Here is a 22,979-nt window from a genome sequence, read left to right on the forward strand (position 1 = left end):
CGAGGGAAAACCCCCAAAACAAATAAATATGAAGCATAAAAGACCATTACCTGCACGTTCACAAGGTAGATATGGAGTTACCACTCATAATCCTAAAGACAAATATGAACCCAGACAACGAAATTACAAGTCAGTTAATTAAGAGCTGCCTAATTTCCTAGTCAATAGTTTTTATGGTCATCTAAGGATCCTGGAAGCTTCTTTCAACCAGAACTGGAGCACAATGCTCACACAACGAAAGGCCATTAACAGCCTCAAACTGGATGGCTGAGTATCACCAAATAATTCAGGCCAAGCAGTGAGCAGTGTGGAAAAGAAGTGATGACCCCCTCTTCTCTGAGTAATTCTCCCAGGAAGATACTAAAATAGACAGTCATCCATATGAACTTCCCCCTCTGTGTGGTTCAGATGAGGCAGATACACTATTTTCTGTGCTTTTCTGAAACCCAGCTTTTACCTCTAGTCCCAGTGCTTACAGCCAGGTGTGCATTACAACTTTCTCATATCAGTTACTCACTTTGGAGAAAAGAAAAAAATTGCTCTTCAAGCAGAGTTTGAAGGGGTTAAGATTTCAGTTCTTACTTCAGATGATGGCAAAGTGTAGCATGACCTTAACCCCTTCTAGGTGGAGCTCATGGTTACGGAGTATACCCAGTAAGTCTAACTCTAATGACTGAGAGGTAAAAAGAGGAACGTTCTGCCCTGCGGAGATCCAGATTGACTCAGTGTTTACATTTTAAAACATCAGGTCTAACAATACTGCTGTTCAGTCAGGACAGAGAAGGAAAACAGCGAACATCTGTTTCCATGACACTCTGACATCAGAACTAGCACCTTCTTTCCTCTCCCATGAATCCCCTGACTAAAGATTTTCAGTGCAGAAACTTCAAAATCTTTTAGCAGCACCATACAGAGTGAACAAGTTTCAATCCTCATTGTACCAGGCATAGAAGTCATATTGGTTAACAAAAAATTCCACTGGATCCCTGAAGATCCCATTCTGTTTCATCAGTCACATGAACTTTGTCAACAGAATCACTAATACCAGCATTAAATTAGAAAGTCAGTCTGGGCTTTTAGAGCAACTGAGTTCACATTGTGTGGCAATAGAAGTAACTTCCATCCAGGCATCTCTAGACACAGAAATCAATGACAATGCTGTAACTAGTTTTGATAAAGAAGACCACAGCTTTCAGGCCGAGCACTTTATTTATACCTCTGATGACTCGAGAGATTAAGTTTTTGTCAACACAGTTTCATTTTAAACAGACCACAGTACTTCCCAAGAAGGATTTCACAAGTCTTCTGAAATTATGAAAATCAAACTGTTCTCTCTGGGAAAAGAATGATTCATAGCAATAGTATACAGTAAAGATGCCAGCTGCTTAGGCCCTGCATTAGAAAGCAACAGTACCTGTATCAATTCTGCCAATGACCACTGAGTGACTACAAGTTGGTCACCTCTTGTAGTGACCTTATGTCACTTCTGATCCTATGTCACTTATCTTTAGACTAATTTGTTTCTTGGGTGTTTGCAAAATACCAAAGCACATGGAACTTTGATCTCAGGTGGGCCCACCATGCACCAGTATAAAGAGTGAAATTGTTACAGAATAAAAAAGACTTGAATAAAATTTACACTGTTTTTTTCTAGTTATCCATCAGCTTTGACATGGAATTTCCTTTTTGCCTGCTTGCCAATGTGACCAGATGATCAGACCTTGTTTGCACATCTCCAGTGGAGGATAGTCCTGCCAACTGATCCTTCCAAACATGTGCTCACTCTTTCAGCTGAAAAGGAAGAACTTGCAATGCTTTTAACTGGAACACCTATCACCTGCAGATCTCCTGCTCAAGCTTAAGCATCTAATGTTGCTTGGCATGACAGAGGACATTACTACAAAACCAGATGGTGTGCCTGCACTTTGTTTCATATCTGCCTGACTGAAAACACTTCAAACTTCTGCTTCACAGGAGATAACTAAGTAGCAAAATTAAAAAAAAAAAACCACACCAGCATAGATTATGGAGATGTGCACTTGCAAAAAACAGGTGTGAATTTCTTACATGACAATCAAACCACAAGTTCCCAAATGAAAGTGTTTTCTAGTCTCTCTATATGAGGACACAAGACTGCAGACAGGCATTTCTGGTTCCTCTCCCAAACATAAAACAGAAGCATAAAGCACTTCCATATACCATCTGCTTTAGTGCTGGCACACTCACAACTACACGACTGAAACTGAATGCATCAGCACTGAGCTGGTAGAAACAAATATTTTGTGATATCCCCCACACTACTAACACTTTAGAAGTCCAGGCAGAAGGGAAGCTAACCCATTTCTTGTCCAGTTTGTCTAATGAACAAAGAAACATGCACAAGATCAAGCCCTTACTTTCAGAAGATAATATAAACAAATCATTGCTAAGGCTACTAAGTCTCTCCTGGCAATTTTAACAGGCCTTTATAGATTGAACTCCCTACTCCCACCCAGCAGAGCACACTTCAGAGCACACCACCACTACACCACAGTGTTGAAGAGCTCAACTTTGTTGCAGCACCTTCTGCACTTCAATCGTTGGATCAAGTGGCGACTCTTCTCAAATTGTTGCTGAAGTACAGAGAAGAGAGAGTTTTTCTCCTGTTCATGAACACTCAGGACTGATTATTTCTCCCATCCTCCCTCACTGATTTCCAAAGGGCATGCCAGTCCTTTTACAGCCTTGATTTGGAACACCTTTATACCACGCTGGGTGGAGAGGTGCATGCATATTGCTATCTTTTTTGTCAGTCTTCCACAGATCAGTTCCAGTAAAAACAGTGCCTTTAAGATCAACATTTACCAGTTTGTTTTTAAAAGGACTGTCAATCCTTCTCTTCCTCACTCCACAGGCTGGTATTTTTATAATGTTTGCATCAACATGTGATTTCAGTGAGATGACTTCACCTTGCTATTTTTGCTTTGTTAATTAGAAAATGTAAAGTATTACATAAGTGCCAAGTGTTTAAAAAGTAACTGTCAAATAGCTCACCACAAAAAAGATGCATTACAAATTTTACTAAAGCCTGATCTTATGATTGTAGGTTCATATACCCTATTCTGCATTTTGACTGCTTACCCAAGTGTTTCAGCACTTTCTTGACTGTTTTTAGAAATGTTATCTGGAATATCAAACACCACGTTTATAAACCAGAATGGCATTAATGCATTCCAGTTTCATGGTTCAAGCAGACTAAATTGGACACTTTTCCCTTCATTACATTAGGTGAAAAACCAAAACAGCATAACTGCTTTTGAAAGCAGACCTGCTGAATTTTACTTTAAATATATTCAAACTTGGGACAGATTCACTGTAGCTCAGAAAGCTGCCTTTTAAAGAAAATTAATTCTCAAGCTGGCAGCTGGCAACCAGGAGATTGTTAACTACAAGTGATATTTTTGACATCCCTGGCCTAATCAGCACAATGCAGGTGCACATAATTTGGATTTTGCAATGATATTGGCTAGTTACCATGGCTGATCTTATCCATGAATAGTTTATTCAAACAAGACCACCATGTCCCTCATAATATACACACTGCACTCCTGAACAGGCTCCAAGAATTCCAGCAACCTCTCCTCAGCAGGCATAGGCAGTATTGACACCATACAACATCACAGTATAAAGAACCAAGCTCTGCTAACAACACAAAGTAAAACATCTCCAGGATTCACATAACACTAGCAGCAAATCAATACAATGCAACCACTAAAATCTATTAAAGCCACTTAATTTTAATTCTCCTATGTTTGTATCCAAAGTTCAAATAGCAAAAATTGATCCAACTATTTTCAGTTCCATTAGGTAACTGTCTCATACAGGCCAGGTCTCCACCAGACATGAAGCAGTTCAGCTGCACTCAAGTCAGCACGTTCATACCCATCTACTCAATTATCTGTGTATTTGCATAAAACAGGCAAAAATGGATCTCAGCAAACTACAAAAACATGCCTGTCTATTGTACAGGATATCAATCATTAGTCACTCTCCTCACTGTTTTCCACTTCATTTGGGCCAAGTCCTACACCAGGAATCTCAAACTTGATCACCCACAGAGAATGATTCATGTTGGTAGGGACCACTGGAGGTCATCTTGTCCAAACTTCCTGCTAACATAGGGTCCCTTGGAGCACGCTACTCAGGACTGAGTAGAGACAGCTACCGATAACTCCAGAGGAAGAGACTGTACAACCTCTTTGGGCAGCTGCTCACACAGCTCTCAAACCACTTCACTGTCCACATGTCCAGTCTGCACTCCCTAAGCTTTCCTGTGAGGATATCATAGAAGAGGGTGTCAAAAGCCTCCCTGAAGTCCAGGTGGACTTCACCCACTACTCTTCCCTCATCTATCCAGCCAGCTGTCCCACCGTAGAAGGCAATGTGGTTGGTTAAGCACGACTTCCCCATCCACACTGACTACTCCTGGTCACCTTCTTGTCTTCCTTTCACATCAATGCACTTTGTTCCTCTTCTGATATCCATATTGCATTCCTACTCCAGAGTTCCCTAATTTATTCAGAACATGCCTAAATTTGCAAAGTGACCACAAGAGACATTTTAGATTTTACTAACTGCTGCCAAGGAAGGACATTCTTACTCACAATCAAGGGAGAATAAAGCAGATTTGAAGACAAAACACAGGGATCTAGTGAGCAGACAAAGTGGTTTCAAAACATCATCTCCATCCAACAAAAATAGTAGGTAGAGAAGATTATCTTCAAAAAACCCACCAGTCAGACCTGCCTTTCTAGCACATTAGCCAAAAACTGTGTTCATTTACTGTGTCTCAGGAGAAAGGCTGAAGGTCCTGCTACAATCTCCACCCGTAACTTACAGATGGGTTCACTCTACACAGTGACTTGTGATAAGAGCAAACTCTGTACCAGCAGACTTATTAATCCAATTAATAAATCTAAAGAGAACTTTTAGAACACTCCCGCATAGTAATTAAATAAACCAAAGAAGCTCCTAGAAATCAACCAGTTCACACAGAACTGAAATGTATTCTAAGCCACAGACACATACCAGTAAAACAATCACTGCATAAATGACTCTTGGCAAGCTGTCAAGATTAACAAGTATTTGTCCTTCACCCCCGCAAAGTTTTGAGGTATAACTCTTATTTAACATATAATGACGCCTCCTGAGAAAAGATTCAGGTAGCATTGCTTGGCTGTATATTTTAGACACAGCGATAGCATCTGGAACTATTCTCTAGAATCCCATCAGTGAGGCTCCATTTGTCAGGGATGCCATTATTTGATCACTTTAAGCTACTCCTGACTCTTAACCCTTTGCGATGTGTGAGGGTTTGGAGGGAGTTCAGATAATTTAGCACTGAAGGAATTTCATTGAAAAGCATGTGAGGAAGCTAGCAACAAACAAGAGCTGAATCAGGGTTATAGCTCCCAAAGGGCTGGCAAGATTTCATCTTTAAAGGTCCTTAGATTCTTGAGAGAGAACAGAGCATTAACTTGAATCAAAAAGGTTCTGTTCTCACTATGGAAACCATTCTGTTTTCCTTGGCACAAGCACAGTTCAAGCCATCAGCATATACACTGGAAGCCTATGATAATCTGGGCTGCAGAACTATGCCTTGCTGTCCACAGGATACTTTCTCTTCTACTTATTTTAGTCGCCTGCTGTTTTTCCCATTTCAGAGAGTGAAGTGCAAGTTAAAACTTCTCATTCCATAAGGATAAGCTCTGGGGTGCAGTATCTCTCACAACTGCATGTGACTGAGCTCAATGGCCCGTGGGATTCACTTACACTTCCATGGGAGCTCTCCTGTAGAGCATGTGTCATGCAGGAGGAGTGAAGGCTGTTCAGGATATACCCAATGTCCTGCTGCAGTACAGGGTGCTCAAACACTGTTGGAAATACCTTCCTTTTTGCAAGTACACAATACAGACCTGGCCAACAACCTGTAGCTCAGCACAGCTGTCTCACAACTGCCCGGATCTGCCAACAACTGTGATCTTTATGCACTAGGGGTCATGTTCCTAATGCAGCTAGAAAAACAAAATACCTTTCAAGAGCTGCACATATGGAAATTACCAGCTAGGTTAAATTTGCATGTGATAGTTGAAAGAATATTCCTACTTCACAGGGACTGGCGGGAGTGTCAGTGGGTTAAAAGCAAGACTTGCAGTTTACAAACACTCTCAAACTGTTAGTACCACAGGGTACTGTATAGTACCACAGGGTAAGAGGAAAAAGGAAAGGAGAATCCAAGTTAGCTTCAACCAAACATTACAGTTGCATCAGAAAGCAAGTATACCTTACCTGTGCCCAAGACAAAAAGTCTCAGTTACTTCTTTGGGACTCTGGAATCACAACATGCAGTAGGCCATGTAGTTTGGGAAGCAAATTTTGTCTACTTCCATAGACAGACAGTTTAGTATATGGATGTACTGCATTTCAGATCTCATGTTTTAAGCAATTGAACAGTGCCTGTTTATATGCCAATAACAGCTATTGGCATATAAATAGCTGTTCCTTCTTATTTAAAACACTCTGCTCAAGGAATGAAAGAAAAAACAGGACTCTCACTATACTGCTTCTTATTGTGATACTCAAAAATGCATCACTTGCAAGAACAATCCAAGTGCTTCTCAAGCTCTGTGAAGAAAGGTTCTGGGCTTCCAGTATTTAGAAAGAAGCCTGATTCAAAGGCCTCAATCCATGCTATGGGAGAAGCTGCCATAAACCAACGCAGCAGTGGTGGAAAAACAAAAAAAAAAAAATCATATGAGTAAGTTTTTTCCAATGAGAAACTGTTTAAAAGAGAGCCATATTTGAAGTCAGGCTCATAAGTCACCTGAACTATAAAGTCTGTCAATACATTGAAAAGAGATTTCCATTTTATACTAAGTAATTCTAACAAAGATACATTTTTACAATAGTAAAAAAAGCCTTTATAAACAAATTCCAGGCTTAAATTAATTCTTTTTATCCTGATTTTTCTTTTTATCCAGATTTTAATGATTTTCTCCTGTCACATTAATCCACTGCCAAAAACACCTGTGCCATCTGCCCTCTGAGCCAGCTGTGCTCTCAGAAAATGGACTCCACTTTATTTTTCACTTCATTGTAAATGCAAATCACTTGTGACAAGAAACTTTTTTAAAGAGTTATTGGTGTCAACTTCATCTTTAGACTAAGAGCTGAATTGAGGGGCACTATTCACACTTCCAAGTAGATGTGTAACAGCAAACGTTAAAAAAAATCCATGTAAAGCCTTGTATGCACTGCCTTCTTAATTAGCTCAGCACAGAAAGGCTGTGTATGTCTGAAAAGGGACTAGACATCTAGTGTGCATCAGATTCTTCCCCACTCCAAATTCCTGCCAGTCAAAGGGTCAAAGTTGTCTTGATTCCTCATCAGCACAGGTAGCAAGGAGGAAGTCTGCTTTCAGGATTTGGTTTTGTACTTCCATGGGTCCAGCTGTTTCTGTCTGCAGAAATATATTTCAGCCTTTCTCCAGTGATGCCTGTGGCTCCTTTGCCTTTCTTTCATTGATAATTCAGCCAGCTCATACTCTATTACCCAAACCGAGACTCAGACACCCATGCTTGCAGGAACGCACAATTCCAGATCAGATTACTCTCACAGCACGGTACTAATCTCAGGTCTAAGAATTCAGTTTCTTACAAGGTTGGCCTCCCACTTCTCCTCCCAGAGGCATTTGGAATCCACCTACCTTTGCAGCGGCCGCGGTGCGCGATGCTCAGCCCGGGCTCGCGGCACTTGGCTCTCTGGTAGTCGCACATGGACTCGTACGTTCTGCCGTCGGACGCGCACAGCGGCTTGGACTGCGACCGCGAGCAATGCAGGTTACACTGCGGGTCTCTGTCACGGTCGCTTATTAAAAACTGAAGGACGTGAAAAAAGGAGGGAGAGAAAAAACAGTGGTTTTGTTTGGTTTCCCAAAACTGAGCATGGTGTATTTTTTTTTAATGACAATTATAGTACAACTATAATGCATTTTAAGCTGCCTAACAAAGCTGACTTTGCCTGAAGGAAACTTTACATGAAACACTTACATCTTTAAAAATATTAACGGTGTATTCCATTCTTTTTAATAAAATGGAAACATTACTCACTCTGCCTCACCTCTAAAAAAGTAAGATGTGCAAAGCCAAACACAACCCACACGGGAAGGGCAATACTGAGTCACAACAGCCTAGCTTGCCCAGTGCTGTGCCACAAACAGTATCTGGTACTAGACAATTTTAGTCAGACACATAAAAAATTTATCACCAAAGACAGAGGAATACAAATAAACTATCAAGATTGGCCTTGGTAGTTGAACCATGCATGTAACCATGTGATGTTTTATATCAGTGATATTTCTGAAAGCATTGTTTATATCATCTGTGAATACCATCTACTAGAGCATACCTGCACACTCCCTAAGTCACCTTTTGTTCCTTCCTGATGACACCCAGCACAGCTGGCAACTGCACTCCATGCATCCCACAATCTAATTGCACACTATGTGAAAATCTATTTGCTTTCAGAAGTTTGAATTTATATCATCTTTCTGCATACCTCTTCTTCCTGAGCATTCCATTGTGATGCAACCCATTTTGTACAAATGTGGCATCCATTGCTAGTCTTGCACAGTTTGAATAATCCCAACCTTCCTACTTCTTACCCAGATCACTTCTCTCCATATCATGATCACTACTGTTTTCCTTGGCATTCTGCCTTGTTTTTGGTGATGGGGAAACCCACCATGCACATGAGTCCCCACCTTTTGTCTGCTTGTTCCCTGCAAATCCCAACATCTGGAAGGAGTTTACTGCTGTACCCTCAACTCTACTCTGAACTGCCTATAGGGACACCCAGGTCTCTTTCCCAAGTTCATATTGTTTTCCTGAGGATCCAAACTGACGGTGATCTTTCCATAACTACTTGCTTGCAGAAATTTTTGGCCAGTCATGATAGTAGCAGCCTTTTTCTCTTTCCATACTACCACACTTAGTGGTTCGCCAGACCTTTAATTATTGCCCAAACCCAATCACTTGCTCACAGGAAGATTTCAGAGGATTCTTCAAACAAGTTCCATGAGGATTAAGCATATAAAAGGTAAGTCAAACCTGCCCTGCACTTCCCCATCCCTACCTCCCATTTCTACAGCCTCTTGCAAGCCTGGGGGCACCAGAGCTGTTCTCTAACACACTGATATCCCAGCCCACTGTCAAAGCAGTTCTGAGCTCAGCAGTTCAGAGCTGGCTGGCAAATGGGCACTGACTGACACCCTGCCTGCATGCACAAAGCCACAGCTTTCCAAGTGTGTTGATAGCTGGATGCCTTACAGGGAAGTGTGAGTCACTGCCATAATCACCTTGGTGTTACAGTTTCCTACAAAGCTGTCTACTCTATGCTTTGAGGTTAAAACTGTTGAAAAAACATTGCCTGAAGCCTAGTTTGGGTTGGTTTTGAGAACATGCATCTCTGATATTTGGTTGCTGGTAGGTTTTTTTCATTACTAAAATTTTTTCTCCCCAGTTAAATGAAAAACAATTGAGAAGTTTCATATTTTCATACTGTACTGCTGGATCTTTTGAAGACTAATACATTACTAACCCCCCTATTTAAACATGACAGCTGGGAAAAGTAAGCAAGGTTTGCATTCATTTTACTTTTGGTGGGGCAAACATTTTTTAAGATCTCCTCTGTCACAGACTTGACATATTTGTTACAGCACAGTGTTTTTGAAATGTTTTTGTTCCTTTTCTGCAACACATTCTATAACCTGGCAACACCTGCTCCAAATGGGAAATTGGAAAATTTAATCCTGAAGGTAATTTTAAATTGTTTATAGAGACCTGGACTAGACTATAAAAACATTGTAAAGCTGGACCAGATTTTTTTCTTTTCAATGGCTGGACTATCACAACTTAACTTGGAATTGCTCTGGCTACAGTAATGTCTTTCTGTTGCCCCCAAAATGCAAATATTGGTAGTGACTGTAAACATTCGGCAAAGAGCAACAGACTGAAGATGCTGAAGCCTCCTCCCAGCATGTGATGTCAGACACTGAAAGACTCACAAGGCTTTTCAGGTTTCTGTATGTATAAACAGACTTGCAAAGCAGAGCTGCCTGATAGGACAGTATGGCGCACATGCAGCAATTAAGTATTCAATTCAACACAGAAGCCATTCTGGTTTAGAAGGAACACACAGATCTCCTATTTATCACATCTGGAGACTTGAGTTACAGACATGAAACTTTTTGCAAATTCCTTGTCAGAAGCTGAGTTCCACAGGCCAGAGGTTCAACAAGAAAATCTGGAATACTAGTTCTTAGCATCAAACTCTATTACCAGCTTATAGAAAGTCTTCTTGTATCATGAAAACTCAAGCCTTCTGCAGCCTGTACCAAAATATTTAGTATAGAGGGGACTTACACATCAAGAACGCCCCTTTGTCATTCTAAGGAATAGAAAGTTGTTCTCAGGGCTGACAAACAAGTTAAACCTAAGGCTGTGGAAGAGCTTTCCTCAGGTGCCTCCTTGCAGACAAAGAAACAACTCGACATTGATTAATTATGAGGGCCTGAGGAAACATGCAGAGCACCCCAATGCAGTCTGTGAAGTTCTTGCCTACCCAAATTAAGCCAAGAATCATGTTATTAGAAAAAAAAAATTAAAAAAAATCAAAAGCCTTTTTAGCATTTGTAATTTGGATTACAGTAGGGCGCCCACACAGCATGTTCGGTGCTTTCCAGACACTGAAGATGCCACACCTGCCTTGCCCAAAAAAGTTAATGGTTTACGTAGTTGCACAAGATGGTGCTTGTTTTGTTCAGGCAGATTGTAACTGTGTGAGTCTGCAATAAATTCAAGAAGGATCCAGGATCACACCTGTCTGATCAGAGTTCTTCTCACGCAAGCAAACCACGCTGCCAGAAAGGCCAGCAATATCTCCAGGAGATCTGAAGGGCTTCGAAAACTCCCCCTAAGAGTAGGGTAGCTGCTCCACTGTAGCTCACAGCCCACATCTTTGGTCAGCAGCTCTGACAGCATTCAGGTATAAAATGGTGGTTCTTTGTCCCTTTCTAGCAAGTAAGAATTCATGCTGCAGAAGTGATGGTCAATACAGACCACATAGACATTTAATATACTAAATGCTTTGAGCGTCCATCTCCTCCTGCCCAGCACAAAAAGTCTTCCTTCAGCATTTTGCTGGTCTAAGAGCATGACCCTCCACTGTAAGCAACTTCAGCTGCATGAAGAAAAAGAATGGATGAATGCTAAAACTTGTCTACCATGGGGAGACCCCTTGGCTCTGTAATTTTAACAGCTAGGACCACAGTCCATATACAGTCAGTTTGATTTTTGTTTTATAAATCCTACTTTTATTTTATAAATCCTACAGGCACTGCTTTCCCAAGGACACAGCTCTGCTCCAGAAGAGCTGCTTGGTCACTGCTGGAGATGCTGCTGAGCTGGGCTGAGGGCTGTGAGCAATGTGCCCTAATGCCTGGTACCCAACCTCTCCAGACACAGCTGAGACAGGAATGTGATTCTCTGGTCTTTCCAGGGGAAGAGCAGCAAGGTAAATATTCTGCCTTTAATGCCAAACGTCCTACAATTACTTTCAAAGCTCAAATCAAAGCCTGATGTCCCAACAGCTCCAGGATGCACACACAGACAGACTTTGCAAACAACAAAATCACTACTCACAGAGCAGTGCCTGGTTCTCTACACACAGACACACAATGCGAGCAAACCTGGACTCAGGGAAAAAGCAAACATGCAAACATATGCAGTACCAGCAGGTGTCCAAGCTTAATCTAGAAAGAAGATGAAAATAATTATCTTAGCTCTGAAATTTTTCAAAGCTTCTTCTTGATTTCTGTGTTCCCATTTGTTTCAGAACAGACTACATCGAAAGCAAACGGGATTGGAGACAGCTTATCAGCTCTTAACTCCTCCCTTTTCCTTCATGAGAAGAAAGCTATTAAAGTACAACTAAAAGGAAAACAAACAAACCACCACAAACACAACACCCCAGCTAAAAAAAAAAAAACCAAACAAAAACAACGAAACGAACAAACCTCCTTCCAAAACTAGAAGGAATAATCTATTTAACAGGAAAAAGTTAAAATTGACCAGATTGCAAATGGGATCCACTGAGTATAGACTCAATACTAAGATAAGTAACACTAGTATTAAGCAACAGTATTTGTATTTATGTAACATTTATTTACACTAAGGGAGTCTGCACAGTGCCTATTCCAGCCAGTTTGAGTCCCTCCCCTAAAGAGTTTCCAGTTCAATGCAGCTCTCAGAGCATCTTTTTATGTCAAACATTCTATCTGTATAAGGACACAAACCTCCTCCTTTAGCAAATACATTTACACAGGTGCTTGCAGAAACCACTTCCCAAACTGCTTTCTACTTCTTCAGACTTGAAAAGAAAAAGGGAAGATAAGAGGTCAGAATGAAGTTAACTTTGCCAACAAAGCATATCTGTTCTTTTTCTCCACACCTCAACACCACTGCTGACAAACAACAAACACTGATTAAAGGGTTTTTAATGTCTGTGAAGGAAAGCAGACTCCCTGCAGCTGCACAGCAGCTGGGAACACTCGTGTTATTTAGCAGAAAAAGGTCTGACCCCACAAGTGAAAATGAGCTTGGTGGTCACTCATTCTATTCACCATCTGGGTACATTATAAGCACAAACAGAACAGCAGAGCCTTTTGTGATGGAGGTAACAAGAAATGGCCAAGGCATTGTAGTACCACAGTAACATGCCTTAGCAAGGCTTCAGGGAAAAGAGGGAGCAAGGGACACAAATGACACAAACGTGAGAAAGTGGAAATCTATTGAGAAACAAATCTAGAGTTCACTACAGATCAAAACAGAGGTGCCTCTGCTACTTAGCAGCTTCAGTTCAGATTAGTACTGCAGAGTGCTGCTGCCTAACAAAACTGAGATAGACAAAACAGCACATGCAACACTTTACTCCTGTTTTGGCAGATTTCAAGTTTGAAGACCCTTAGAATACATCTTGGGAAAGGTGATTCATCTAGGTATATTCATGTGGCACAGATCACCCACTGATTAGTCAAAGTACTCAGACTGGCCTGACTTAAGTACAAATGAGCAATGAGTTCTCTCCTTCCCAGAGAGAACTCCTCAGGAAAACCATACCATTTTACACATTAAGGGAGACTATAAACTTCTCGACATTTTTGTTGCTGTTGGAAAGAGTCATTTCACATTTTTATGCCTTGGTTTCAGGCTCCAAACTGGTGCAAGCAGCCATTCTGGAGGCAGAACTGGAGCCAAGTTCCAGTTTTAATCATGGCTAGACTCTCAGCCCCATGGCAGGTTGCCTACAGGGCACAAGGACTTTAATTTCAACCACTGGTTTTGGACTTCAGCCAAGTTTCCTGCCATGGAACCATAATCCTAGCAGGTTTTACAGGGGTCAGAGATCCTGTTCTGAGCCGGAGACCCAAAATGCCTCACTTCTAGCAATACAAAGAGGAGAATTTGAAAGTCTTAAAAACTCTCTCAGGGTCTGCAGTCTTACATATGCAGAAAGATACCAACCAGAGCCACCAAACTCCCAACAGCTGACTGGGCTGTCCAGCCTCTGTCCTGAAAGTGCCCACGCAGCCTCAGAATCTAGCAAGTGAAAAAAGGCTTTTGAAGTCAACTTCCTGGGAAGTTTGTCATGTGTTTTGGGGCAGGGGAAGGAAGAGATTTATTTATTTTAATATACCCTTCTGGAAACACTCACAAGTTTGTACTTCACTGGCACCTGGATAACTTATTAAGACAAAGGTTCTCAAAGTCCTGCATCTTAAGAAGTTCCACTCCTTGGGTGGAGATTTTTAGCATCCTACAGTTTTATACAGTTTTTAAGAGTTAAGGGTTTTCCAACAAATTTCAGAAGGGCACTTCCCCCAGGTAGAAGGTACTTAAAAGAAAGATATTGTAATACTTTTATTCCTTGAGTCACCCCTCCTGAAAAGTGAAGAATCTAGCCTAAGTTAAAGCACCACTTATGTTTCAACCCCAAGCCTCCAGCTGTGCAAACAAGAATGGGTTCAAAGCACAGAGCCTGTGCTTGAGGATGGTAAAGGCTGAGCAAATGCATGGGAGCACACAGCAAAGCCAGCAAAATCTAGATTTATTTGAATGAGTTGAATTCAAGACAGTTTTTTGCTCTTACAGCCTAGAAACTTCTTTTTTCTTCAGTGATTTTTCCTTTCCTCAAGCTTTGTTTTGTGTAAGCCACTACAATGAAAGGCAGCGCTTAAGGATTATGCTTCATCTGTTAGATTACTTTTAGCTAGGAAATAATACTTTCGTTTTCTTTGCAAACTGATCCCCAAACATGATGCAGCAGCTGTGTTCTGTTTTTAGAAGATGAGGTACTAGATCCAGAGAAGCTGCCTAATGGAGGATTTGAAGTGCCCACCAAAGGTTTGGGAGAAGAGCCCACCAAGGGTTTGGGAGAAACCCTTAGAATTGCACTTCATCTCAGAGCAGCTCTCTGGGTTTTTTATTGTTGTGATTTCATTGTTCATAGAAAAAAAAGTCATTGCAGTCAAAGAGTGAACTTTTAAAATTCTCTATTTTTGTTTTTGACATGCAAGTTTATGGAAGTGCCTAACTACATTTACTTGTGGGAAAGAAAATGCCAGAGACACCAGGGACAAGAAATTCATTTCATATTTTAAAATAATCCCTTCTCCCACACAATTTTTATATCCACATGGCTGTATCGCTTCATAAAATCCAACTTCAGTTTTGTAAGTCACAAGTTTAAGCATCTCATAAGTTCAGTACACCAATCATCTGAACAGTGGAGAAAACCCAAACTTAAACACAAAACAGGAACTTCATCTTAAGTCTCACACTTCTAACACACAACTTTTAAATCTTTCTAGTAAGTCTGGCAGTATTAAGGTAGAGAATTATTTAATTTATTTGCAGTAATTACTTCAGTTTCTGTTAAAACTCACTCTCCTACTCAAAGTATTCCTGCACCAAGGTAACATGTAAGACTAGAACAAATTTAAGATTATATTTAATTTGTCAAACACATTGACAAGAAAAGGTATGTTTAACTTGGACTATTTCTTCTCTTTACCTTTGCTACTATATATGTTGAACCAGATAGAAAATCCAAATGTTTGAACAGTCAAGCAATGAACTTCTTGTCCCAAGACAATAACAAAACTTCCATTAATATAAAATGTGGAATCTTGTCTTCACTAAATTGTATTGTTTAATAATACAATCCAGTCTTTCCAGTTTAAGGAGTCCCGTGCTTATTCAGCATAACTCAAAAAACAAACTCAAAACACCCTACTGTATACCTTATGCCAAGTTAATCTCTCAGGAACCATATCCCCTACTTTAGTCTGTCATAATGATAGCTGAAGCTGTTGATCTCCACTAGCAAATGTAGCAGGATTACAAATCTGTGCTGTCACTAGGTGAGAAGTCAGCAATTCCATCATAATGGGATGTTTTTCTCAAAAGAATTTCCCAGAAAAGCGGAAGAGTTGAAGTAATACCAGGTGTATACTTCAACAAAGGACAGTAATTCAAGCAAGATTTCCATGAAGAGTGATCCCCATGCTTCCCAACATTAGCATACTGAATGCTTCAAACCATTGCACAGACTCTTCCCCCTTGGCCCCAGGTGTCTCAAATCATGGAGACTGAAGTACTTTCTTACTCTCCTCTGTATAAACCACTAAAAGTCAGTTCCAGGATTTGTAGACTTCTGTGGGAAGTCTAGCCACTTACAGAAAGTGGCTGTGAAATAATACTTTCTTGAGCCTATTTTCCCTCCTGCACTGCTTTTAGCAGGACTGGCTATGCAGTCAGCCTAGGAATCCTGCTTCCCCATATGCAAGAGCTTGGAGTACTGGAATAGTCTTGATATAAGCTTTCCATGTGAGTCTTTGGTATGTTCTGTGGGGTTACACATAAAATGCAAGCATGTCTGATGACAACTAAGCTTTGCTGAAGCATTCTTAAATGAATAAGCTGTTTGATGAAGTACAAATTCTCTGTTGATTTTTCATCAGTAGCCTGATAAGTATAAAGGGCTTCCTTTTAAACCCAAAGCCTCTAAAATTTGTCATCATCACCTGCCATCAATTCACCTGGATCCCCTTCTCTTAAGCATCTTATCATGCTGTCTTTCTCTCAACAATTCCAAGTACTTTGCCCTTTACTTGCACAGTGTTATTGCTGAAGAGTGGGCACCTACTCTAAGTGGAGTCTCCAAGCTGGTTGATAAGCTTTCTAAATACCCCAAACTAGCAAGATAAAAATGACATGTTCTCCTACCATAACCCATTTTTCCCAATAAAACAAAAGTTTCTAGCCACGCCAGAGACTGCCCACTGCAACAAGCAGATAGCAAGTCTTACCAAAGATGGCTTCATAACCTCCTGAACACTGTCTCCTACATAAGCACCAATCCCTCTGGCATGCACAAAAGGCACATTATGTAAGTACTTACAGCCAGACATACAACTGAGTTTACCTCAAGCCAGATACCCTTTCCCCACTTTCTAGTCTACACCACAACCACTGTCACCCTTCAGTCACAGCCATATGTATTAGACACTATTACTGTAGACAAAGCAGGTGTATGAAGATCACCACCACCTCTGGAACTGCTCTATTCTGCTAGAAGATATTCTCATAAGGAGACATGATAACTGAACATAGTTCACAAACTCAGTTTGGCAGCCACATCTTCAGGGTTGAGTTCCAATGGAAATAAAACTATACAAGGGCACTTCTTCCATCACAAATTATTTGTCCTTGTAGATCTTCCAGGATGGAGAATGCCACCCATTATAACTTGATAGCTCTACAAACTTTGGTCCCTAAATCAATTCCTCAAAAATGCTGAAAGAGGCATTCAAATTGAAGCTGGCATCCAGCCTTCATTATGTTTGGTGTAACTGCTGCCAACAGCAGAACCAAGAAGTAGATATTAGAAATAGCTGATCTCATTAGTTCAAAACCTACCAAGGGCTGGCTGCCCATCAGGAGACACATACTAAATGAATGCCAAGTCTGAAATTCCATTGCACAGAAGGGATATTAAAAAAGGAGATACTGAGAACACTCAAGGGTTCACTTTCCTTAACTATATTCTTACCCCTTTACAATCCAAATACAATGCTTAACTGAAGATGGTTGCATCAGGAGCTTCTCCCCACTTCATGCAGCTTTACATTTACTATCATCAGCACTCCAGTGCCAAAGCTTCTGAAGGACTGTCTGGGGACAGAACTGACACATCTCCTTGTACAGGCCTACCCTGCCACCTCCAGAGAGCTGTTCAGAGCTGGGTTCTGGCCTGATCAGCTATACAGAGTAACAGCCTTCACAGCACCCACAGGTCTCAAAGCTGTACAGAGTAATAAAGGAAGTTGCCCCCATTGCTGTATTACTCCTCTGAAGTGTCAGAGACATTAGAACTGAAGAAAAGACTGGAATTTCACCTTTTTCATACATAATATCATGTACTCTTATTAAATACAGAGTAGCTTGTGAAAGCAGCAGCAGCTTTCTTACGTTTATTACTAACATTATTCCAGTACTGTTAAAAAAGAAAGGGTTTTTCCTAACAGCATAGAGGATGTGTTATCCCTGGACTTCTGGTTTATAGATTAATTGGCAACAATAAAGACATTTTCCTTACCAGAAGGGAACTGTTTGGTTAATAGATAAATTAACTCTTCAGTAAATTGCCATGAGGTACTATTGACTCCCCCTACCTCTCACTGAGTAGTGATGCCCACCTACCAACACATGCAGTTACTTAACATTAAGATCATATGCATCTGATCTACAGACAAGTAGCTTCAGAGACTCAGCTTTCTACAAGTCAGACGACAACTTTTAAAAAGACCATTTAAAATCTTAACTCTTGCTTCAGCAGGCCAGCAGAGAGTCTCCTGAATAGCCCTTGAGTAGGATGCTGTCAACATCATAAGTATCCCAGGCTTGGCTTAATACTCACTGCTCCAAGGACCAAACCCACTTTGGTGTATTCTACAGTGACCCAGAGAGACACATTAAACACAAGGCAACTTTTAAATTCAGAGTGAAATAACCCAACCCTGATAACCAAGAAAAAAGCGTGCCAGCCAGGAATTTAGACCAAGAGGGAAAGAATCAGGAAAGGAAGTACAAAAGCAAAATGAAAGCCCTATAAAAAGTCAGAAAAAATTAACTTTTCCTTCCAACTCCCTAAAGGAAAGATTCATTGTTTCATTACTTCATTCTGTAGTTCTGTTTGCATTGTACTTTACAGTGTTTACCAGTAATTCTCATATTTCTACTTAAATTTAAATTAAATGCTTCCCTCAGTTTTGTAGGCATAACCATCCAGAGTTTAGCCCTGGGAAAAAAGTGCTGGACAATGCTTTCTTTGACTGTCAGGCAGTTATAGCCTTTTGGGACAGCACAGGCAGTAGCAGAGAAGCTTTCCCCCCTACCAAGATCTTTCTGGATCACAAATTGAAGAAGCTGCTGTGCAGAAAAGCTTCAGGATAGGAACTTCCATTCTGCTGGCATGAAACTCATTTTCTGCTCTCCACTCCTGGCTCAAAAAAATAGTCAGTTATTATGACGGTCTAAATATATGATAAAAACCTTTCCATAACAGACAAGATGCATGAACTGGTTGCTTCAGGAATTTGAAGTGCTACAGAGAAACACTTCTAAGATAATGTGCTTGCGTGAGGCAAGAAGGAAGAACCCTTGTCAGGGGCACCATGGTTAGCTCCAATGCCATCATCTTCTGTCAGACAACATTCAGAAGAGTAAGTATACTTCCTGATTCCTGCAGACAGGACTTGTTTACAGTAATTACTTGTGCCTTTCTTAAAAATTGTAGCAGTAACCTAGGTGCTGACTGCTGAACTTTGAGAGGAAAGAAAAACAGGTCAAGCATCTCTACAGCACTGCCATTCACTGAAGAGCCAAACTAGGCAACACCATTTCAAACTAGTAAGTTGTTAGTGTGCAAGGTTTTCCAGACTGTTCAAGTACAGTTCACATGTCTTCCAATAGAGCTTGGAAGTAAGATGTTTTATTTCAGCACTACTGCTGAACTACCCAGTAATATTACTTCACACTAGCATGAAAACCTGCTTTTGCATGAGAATCTGTTTATACAGGTCAGGCATATTTTCCATACTGAATTGACAGATGTGGTTTGTACGATGTTCCCAGCAGAACCTCTCCTGCTGAGCTCTACAAGGAATCACAGAACAGAATCATTTAGTTTGGAAAAGACCTCTATAATCAAGTCCAACCATTAACCCAGCACTGCCAAGTTCTCCACTAAACCATGTCCCTAAACACCATATCTACACATCTTTTAAATGCCTCCAGGGATGGTGACTCAACCACTTTCCTGGGCAGCCTGTTCCAATACTCAGCATCAATTTCAGTGAAAAAACATTTCCTAATATCCAATCTAAGCCTCCCCTGGTGCAACTTTAGGCCATTTCCTTTTGTGCTGTCACTTGTTACCTCAAAGAAGAGACTAACCACCACCTGGCTACAGTCTTCTTTCAGGCAGTTGTAAAGAGCAATAAGGTCACCCTGAGCCTCCTTTTCTCCAGACTGAATAACCCCAGCTCCCTCAGCTGCTTCTCAGACTTGTGCTCAAGACCCTTCCCCAGCTTCACTGTCCTTCTCTGGGCACACTTCAGCCCTTCAGTGTCTTTCTTAGAGCAAGGGGAATACATCTCTAAGCTGTCAAGTTGCTGCTATGAGGTCTGCAGTTTTATTATGCAGAATGGGAAGCAAGGACAGTAGTGTCTTCAAATGAAGAAATATTTACAGGTATCTTGATGCTGCCCCAGACTGTTGATACGAGCTTCCCCAGCAAAATACAAAATCCCTTTTCCACCAAAGCACTTCCCTTCCTCCCACAGTGTTATACATACATTTAACCCCCCACTCCCAAGAAGAAAGGTGTTAGTGACTGATCTTAATACAGGCTGTTCACTCTCAGGGTGACAGCTTTTTCACAACATTTTGTACTATAGAACTGTTTATTTTAGTGTGTTTACTTTCAAGCTACAGAAAGGGCAATTCCAGCTACACTGAATTTTTCATACTTTTTGTGAGGAGCTGCAGAATACTTATACTGCCTCCTTATTGCTAAAAGCAGACATACTTTCCTTATTTTCTGGGGAAATAAGTTTTGAGTATTTCCAGTTCTACAGTATTTAATTTTAAACACAAATGAAGTTAACTTTCATTGTCACCAAGCCCCTTGCAGTCAAAAGCTATCCAAGCCAGTGGGCTTGGATATCTTTGGTATCTTTTTTGGTATTGTCACACATGAGCTGTTCTGTCTAGGACTGACAGCATTCCATACAAGTAGCCATCTCTAGTTCAAATTCACACAGCACTCGCCAGGGTAATTTTCCTCCAGTTGCCCTTCACTGGGGTTTTGGAAGTGATCAACCAACTTTGTGCTGCGATCTGTGCATCTCTCTAGTGGAGGCTAAAAAAATTTCTAATATACATATCAGTCTGTTTTTGCTGTCTGCCTCCCCAAAGGGAGCAGGATATCAGTCTTAATATAAGCAAATATGAGACCTTTGCACAATAAATCTTTGACACAGATAATTGGCAAGATTATTGCAGTCTCTCATCTTCCTTTTCAGGGCATGTTATTGAAAAAGCTATGGGAAAACATCTGCGGTTTTATCTGGATTCCTCAGATTTTCTGGATCTCTTTCTGTCTGGTCTAAGACCTGGCCTCAGTACAAACACATACTCAGGCTCACTGGTCAGGCTTCTCACAGTGGACAAAGACCAAACTGACATTCTTAGCTGACAGACTTAAAGCAGGCTGTGATACCAACTTCATACAGCTTTGTGACTGCTTCAGACTATGGAGAGTGCTCACACCATCACCACATCTAGAAGAGTACAGCGAGCTTCTGTAAAGGGTTAAGCAGCTTTCTTTCTTTCTTTGTGCATTCTATAGCTTAAGAGGCTACTGGGCCAATTTCATCTGAAGAAATGTGCTTTTCTGACCCAAATAATTGAGGTTCCTCTTCTGACTGGAGGAAATTGCCCACTTTCACAGCAGCCTGGACCATGGCCAGTCAGAAGATGACCCCAGGAAGAAGTGACACCAGCAGAAATGATCAGAAGCAGCAGGACTTGCTTTATCACTGAATAGCACAACTAAAGGGTAGGCTGCCTAATGCTCATGCAATACTATACTGCTTGAGGGGATAGCAGGCAAGCATTGGCAGGGAACAGGGAAAGTGAAATATTACTTATCACTTCTCCCCATTCACCTGCAGCCACCCATCCAAGAATTACACCATTTATTTTTCCTCATTCAAATAAGACAACAACAACAAATTACACACCCTCACTCTGCTCAAAAGTAAGCCTCAGGAAAGGTCTAGTCACCATAGCTATAAAGTGCTGCATGCCCCAGTTGAGGTTCATTTAAAAACAGGTAGATAGATAGCAATAATGAAGGCCTAGATTGTGGTGAGTGGAACACAGCGCCCAAAAAGCAGCTCAGAAGTGTATAAATGTTAGCAAGACTGTTCTCAGCAGGCTTCTGGCTGAGGAGGAGCCTGTTCTGGTGCAAAGGAACTCTCTCTTCTCCTCTCCCTTGAGCTTGGGAACCTCTTCAAGATGAAGAGTTATCCCAGGCACTAGTTGTCTTAGCAAACATTGCTAAATCCTAGTTTCACCTGAAAAAAATCTTGACATGCTGAATCAAATATCATTCCACTTTTTACAAGCTTTTTGGTCTACACCATGAGGCAAGAGATAACTGGAGGGGTAATCAACTTGAAGAAATTTAAGGAAATCCACCTGTACAAATAGGAAGGGAAAAGTTAAGAAAAAATTAATTTATATTGTTTGCTAGGACTCCAGGCAGATACTAGGTCAGTTTAGGTCAACTGTTACCCAAGAAAAGAAATATCTGGGTTTAAGAACTTGGAGTGACAGTTTCATTAAAATTGGTTTAATGGGTGCATGAGAAATGCATGTGTGTCTGGCCTTGCTATAAGGTTTCCTGGACCTTAAAAATATAGGCACCAGAAAGATTCCAGACTGAATCCAGTTGCTTATCCTTATCAATCCTGATTTTGCCATGACTGTTTGCTCCATATGTTTCTCTACTCAAGTCTCATTGTAACTAGACACTCCCTTTTTCTCACTCTTAACTTGCTGACACTTGGTCTTTGCTCCTTTTAAGTTTCAGACAGATCTTACACATTTCATCTGCCCCCCTTCAGTGCCTAACTGGAAAACACTGAAACCATCGAGGAAACTATTAAAATCATGAAGAGTCATCTCTGATCCTCCCAGCTGAAGTCTGCCAGCTCTCACACAGAAACACCACTCTGTACCTGACTCTGGAAAGACATTTTCCCCCTAGCAATTACATTAACATCTTACATGTACAAATATTGTTACCAGCTCCTGCACCTTCTCCCCAGGTTTATCTGCATGCCAGGCTGCCAGTTGATTTCTACCCCTCCTCAGTATTCTAGGTCCTCCACCTTCATCTGAACTTCTGCAGCTTCCTGGGCCTTTCTCTTCTTCCACTTACAGTTACAAACCCAAATAATTTCACTAGCCAGCTTCTCATTTAGAATTCAAGTAGAAGGAGGAAGTTATTAAATTTTTGAGGAAGCTCCTCAAAAACCCTAATTATACTCAGTAATTCAGCTCTATCACTGGATATTATTTTGATCCCCAACCCTCTGTAACTGGTTGCAGCTCAAGTACCACCATATTCCTTTGTTTTCCAGGACGTCTGACTCCAGACTACAGAGAAATAAGTCAGTTCAGTGTTGGTGCGGTTTTGATCGTCAAGCCAGATGACAAATTTTACATCTTGAAATCTGAGATTTTATTCCT

At 40.9% G+C, this 22,979-nt stretch overlaps 1 protein-coding gene across 5 annotated transcripts in view; it reads right to left on the reverse strand.

Moving 5' to 3' along the window:
• The window catches only part of SMOC1 (SPARC related modular calcium binding 1), a 128,103-nt gene that overhangs the window by 79,781 nt on the left and 25,343 nt on the right, over nucleotides 1–22,979 (reverse strand). For all 5 annotated transcript variants that reach the window (XM_030949937.1, XM_030949939.1, XM_030949935.1 and 2 more), the window contains exon 2: nucleotides 7,745–7,916. In XM_030949937.1, coding sequence (XP_030805797.1) covers nucleotides 7,745–7,916 — 172 coding nt within the window. The remainder of the gene's footprint in view (nucleotides 1–7,744; nucleotides 7,917–22,979) is intronic.

The sequence above is a fragment of the Camarhynchus parvulus genome, chromosome 5 (assembly GCF_901933205.1).
Source record: "Camarhynchus parvulus chromosome 5, STF_HiC, whole genome shotgun sequence".
Taxonomy (NCBI): Eukaryota; Metazoa; Chordata; class Aves; order Passeriformes; family Thraupidae; genus Camarhynchus; species Camarhynchus parvulus.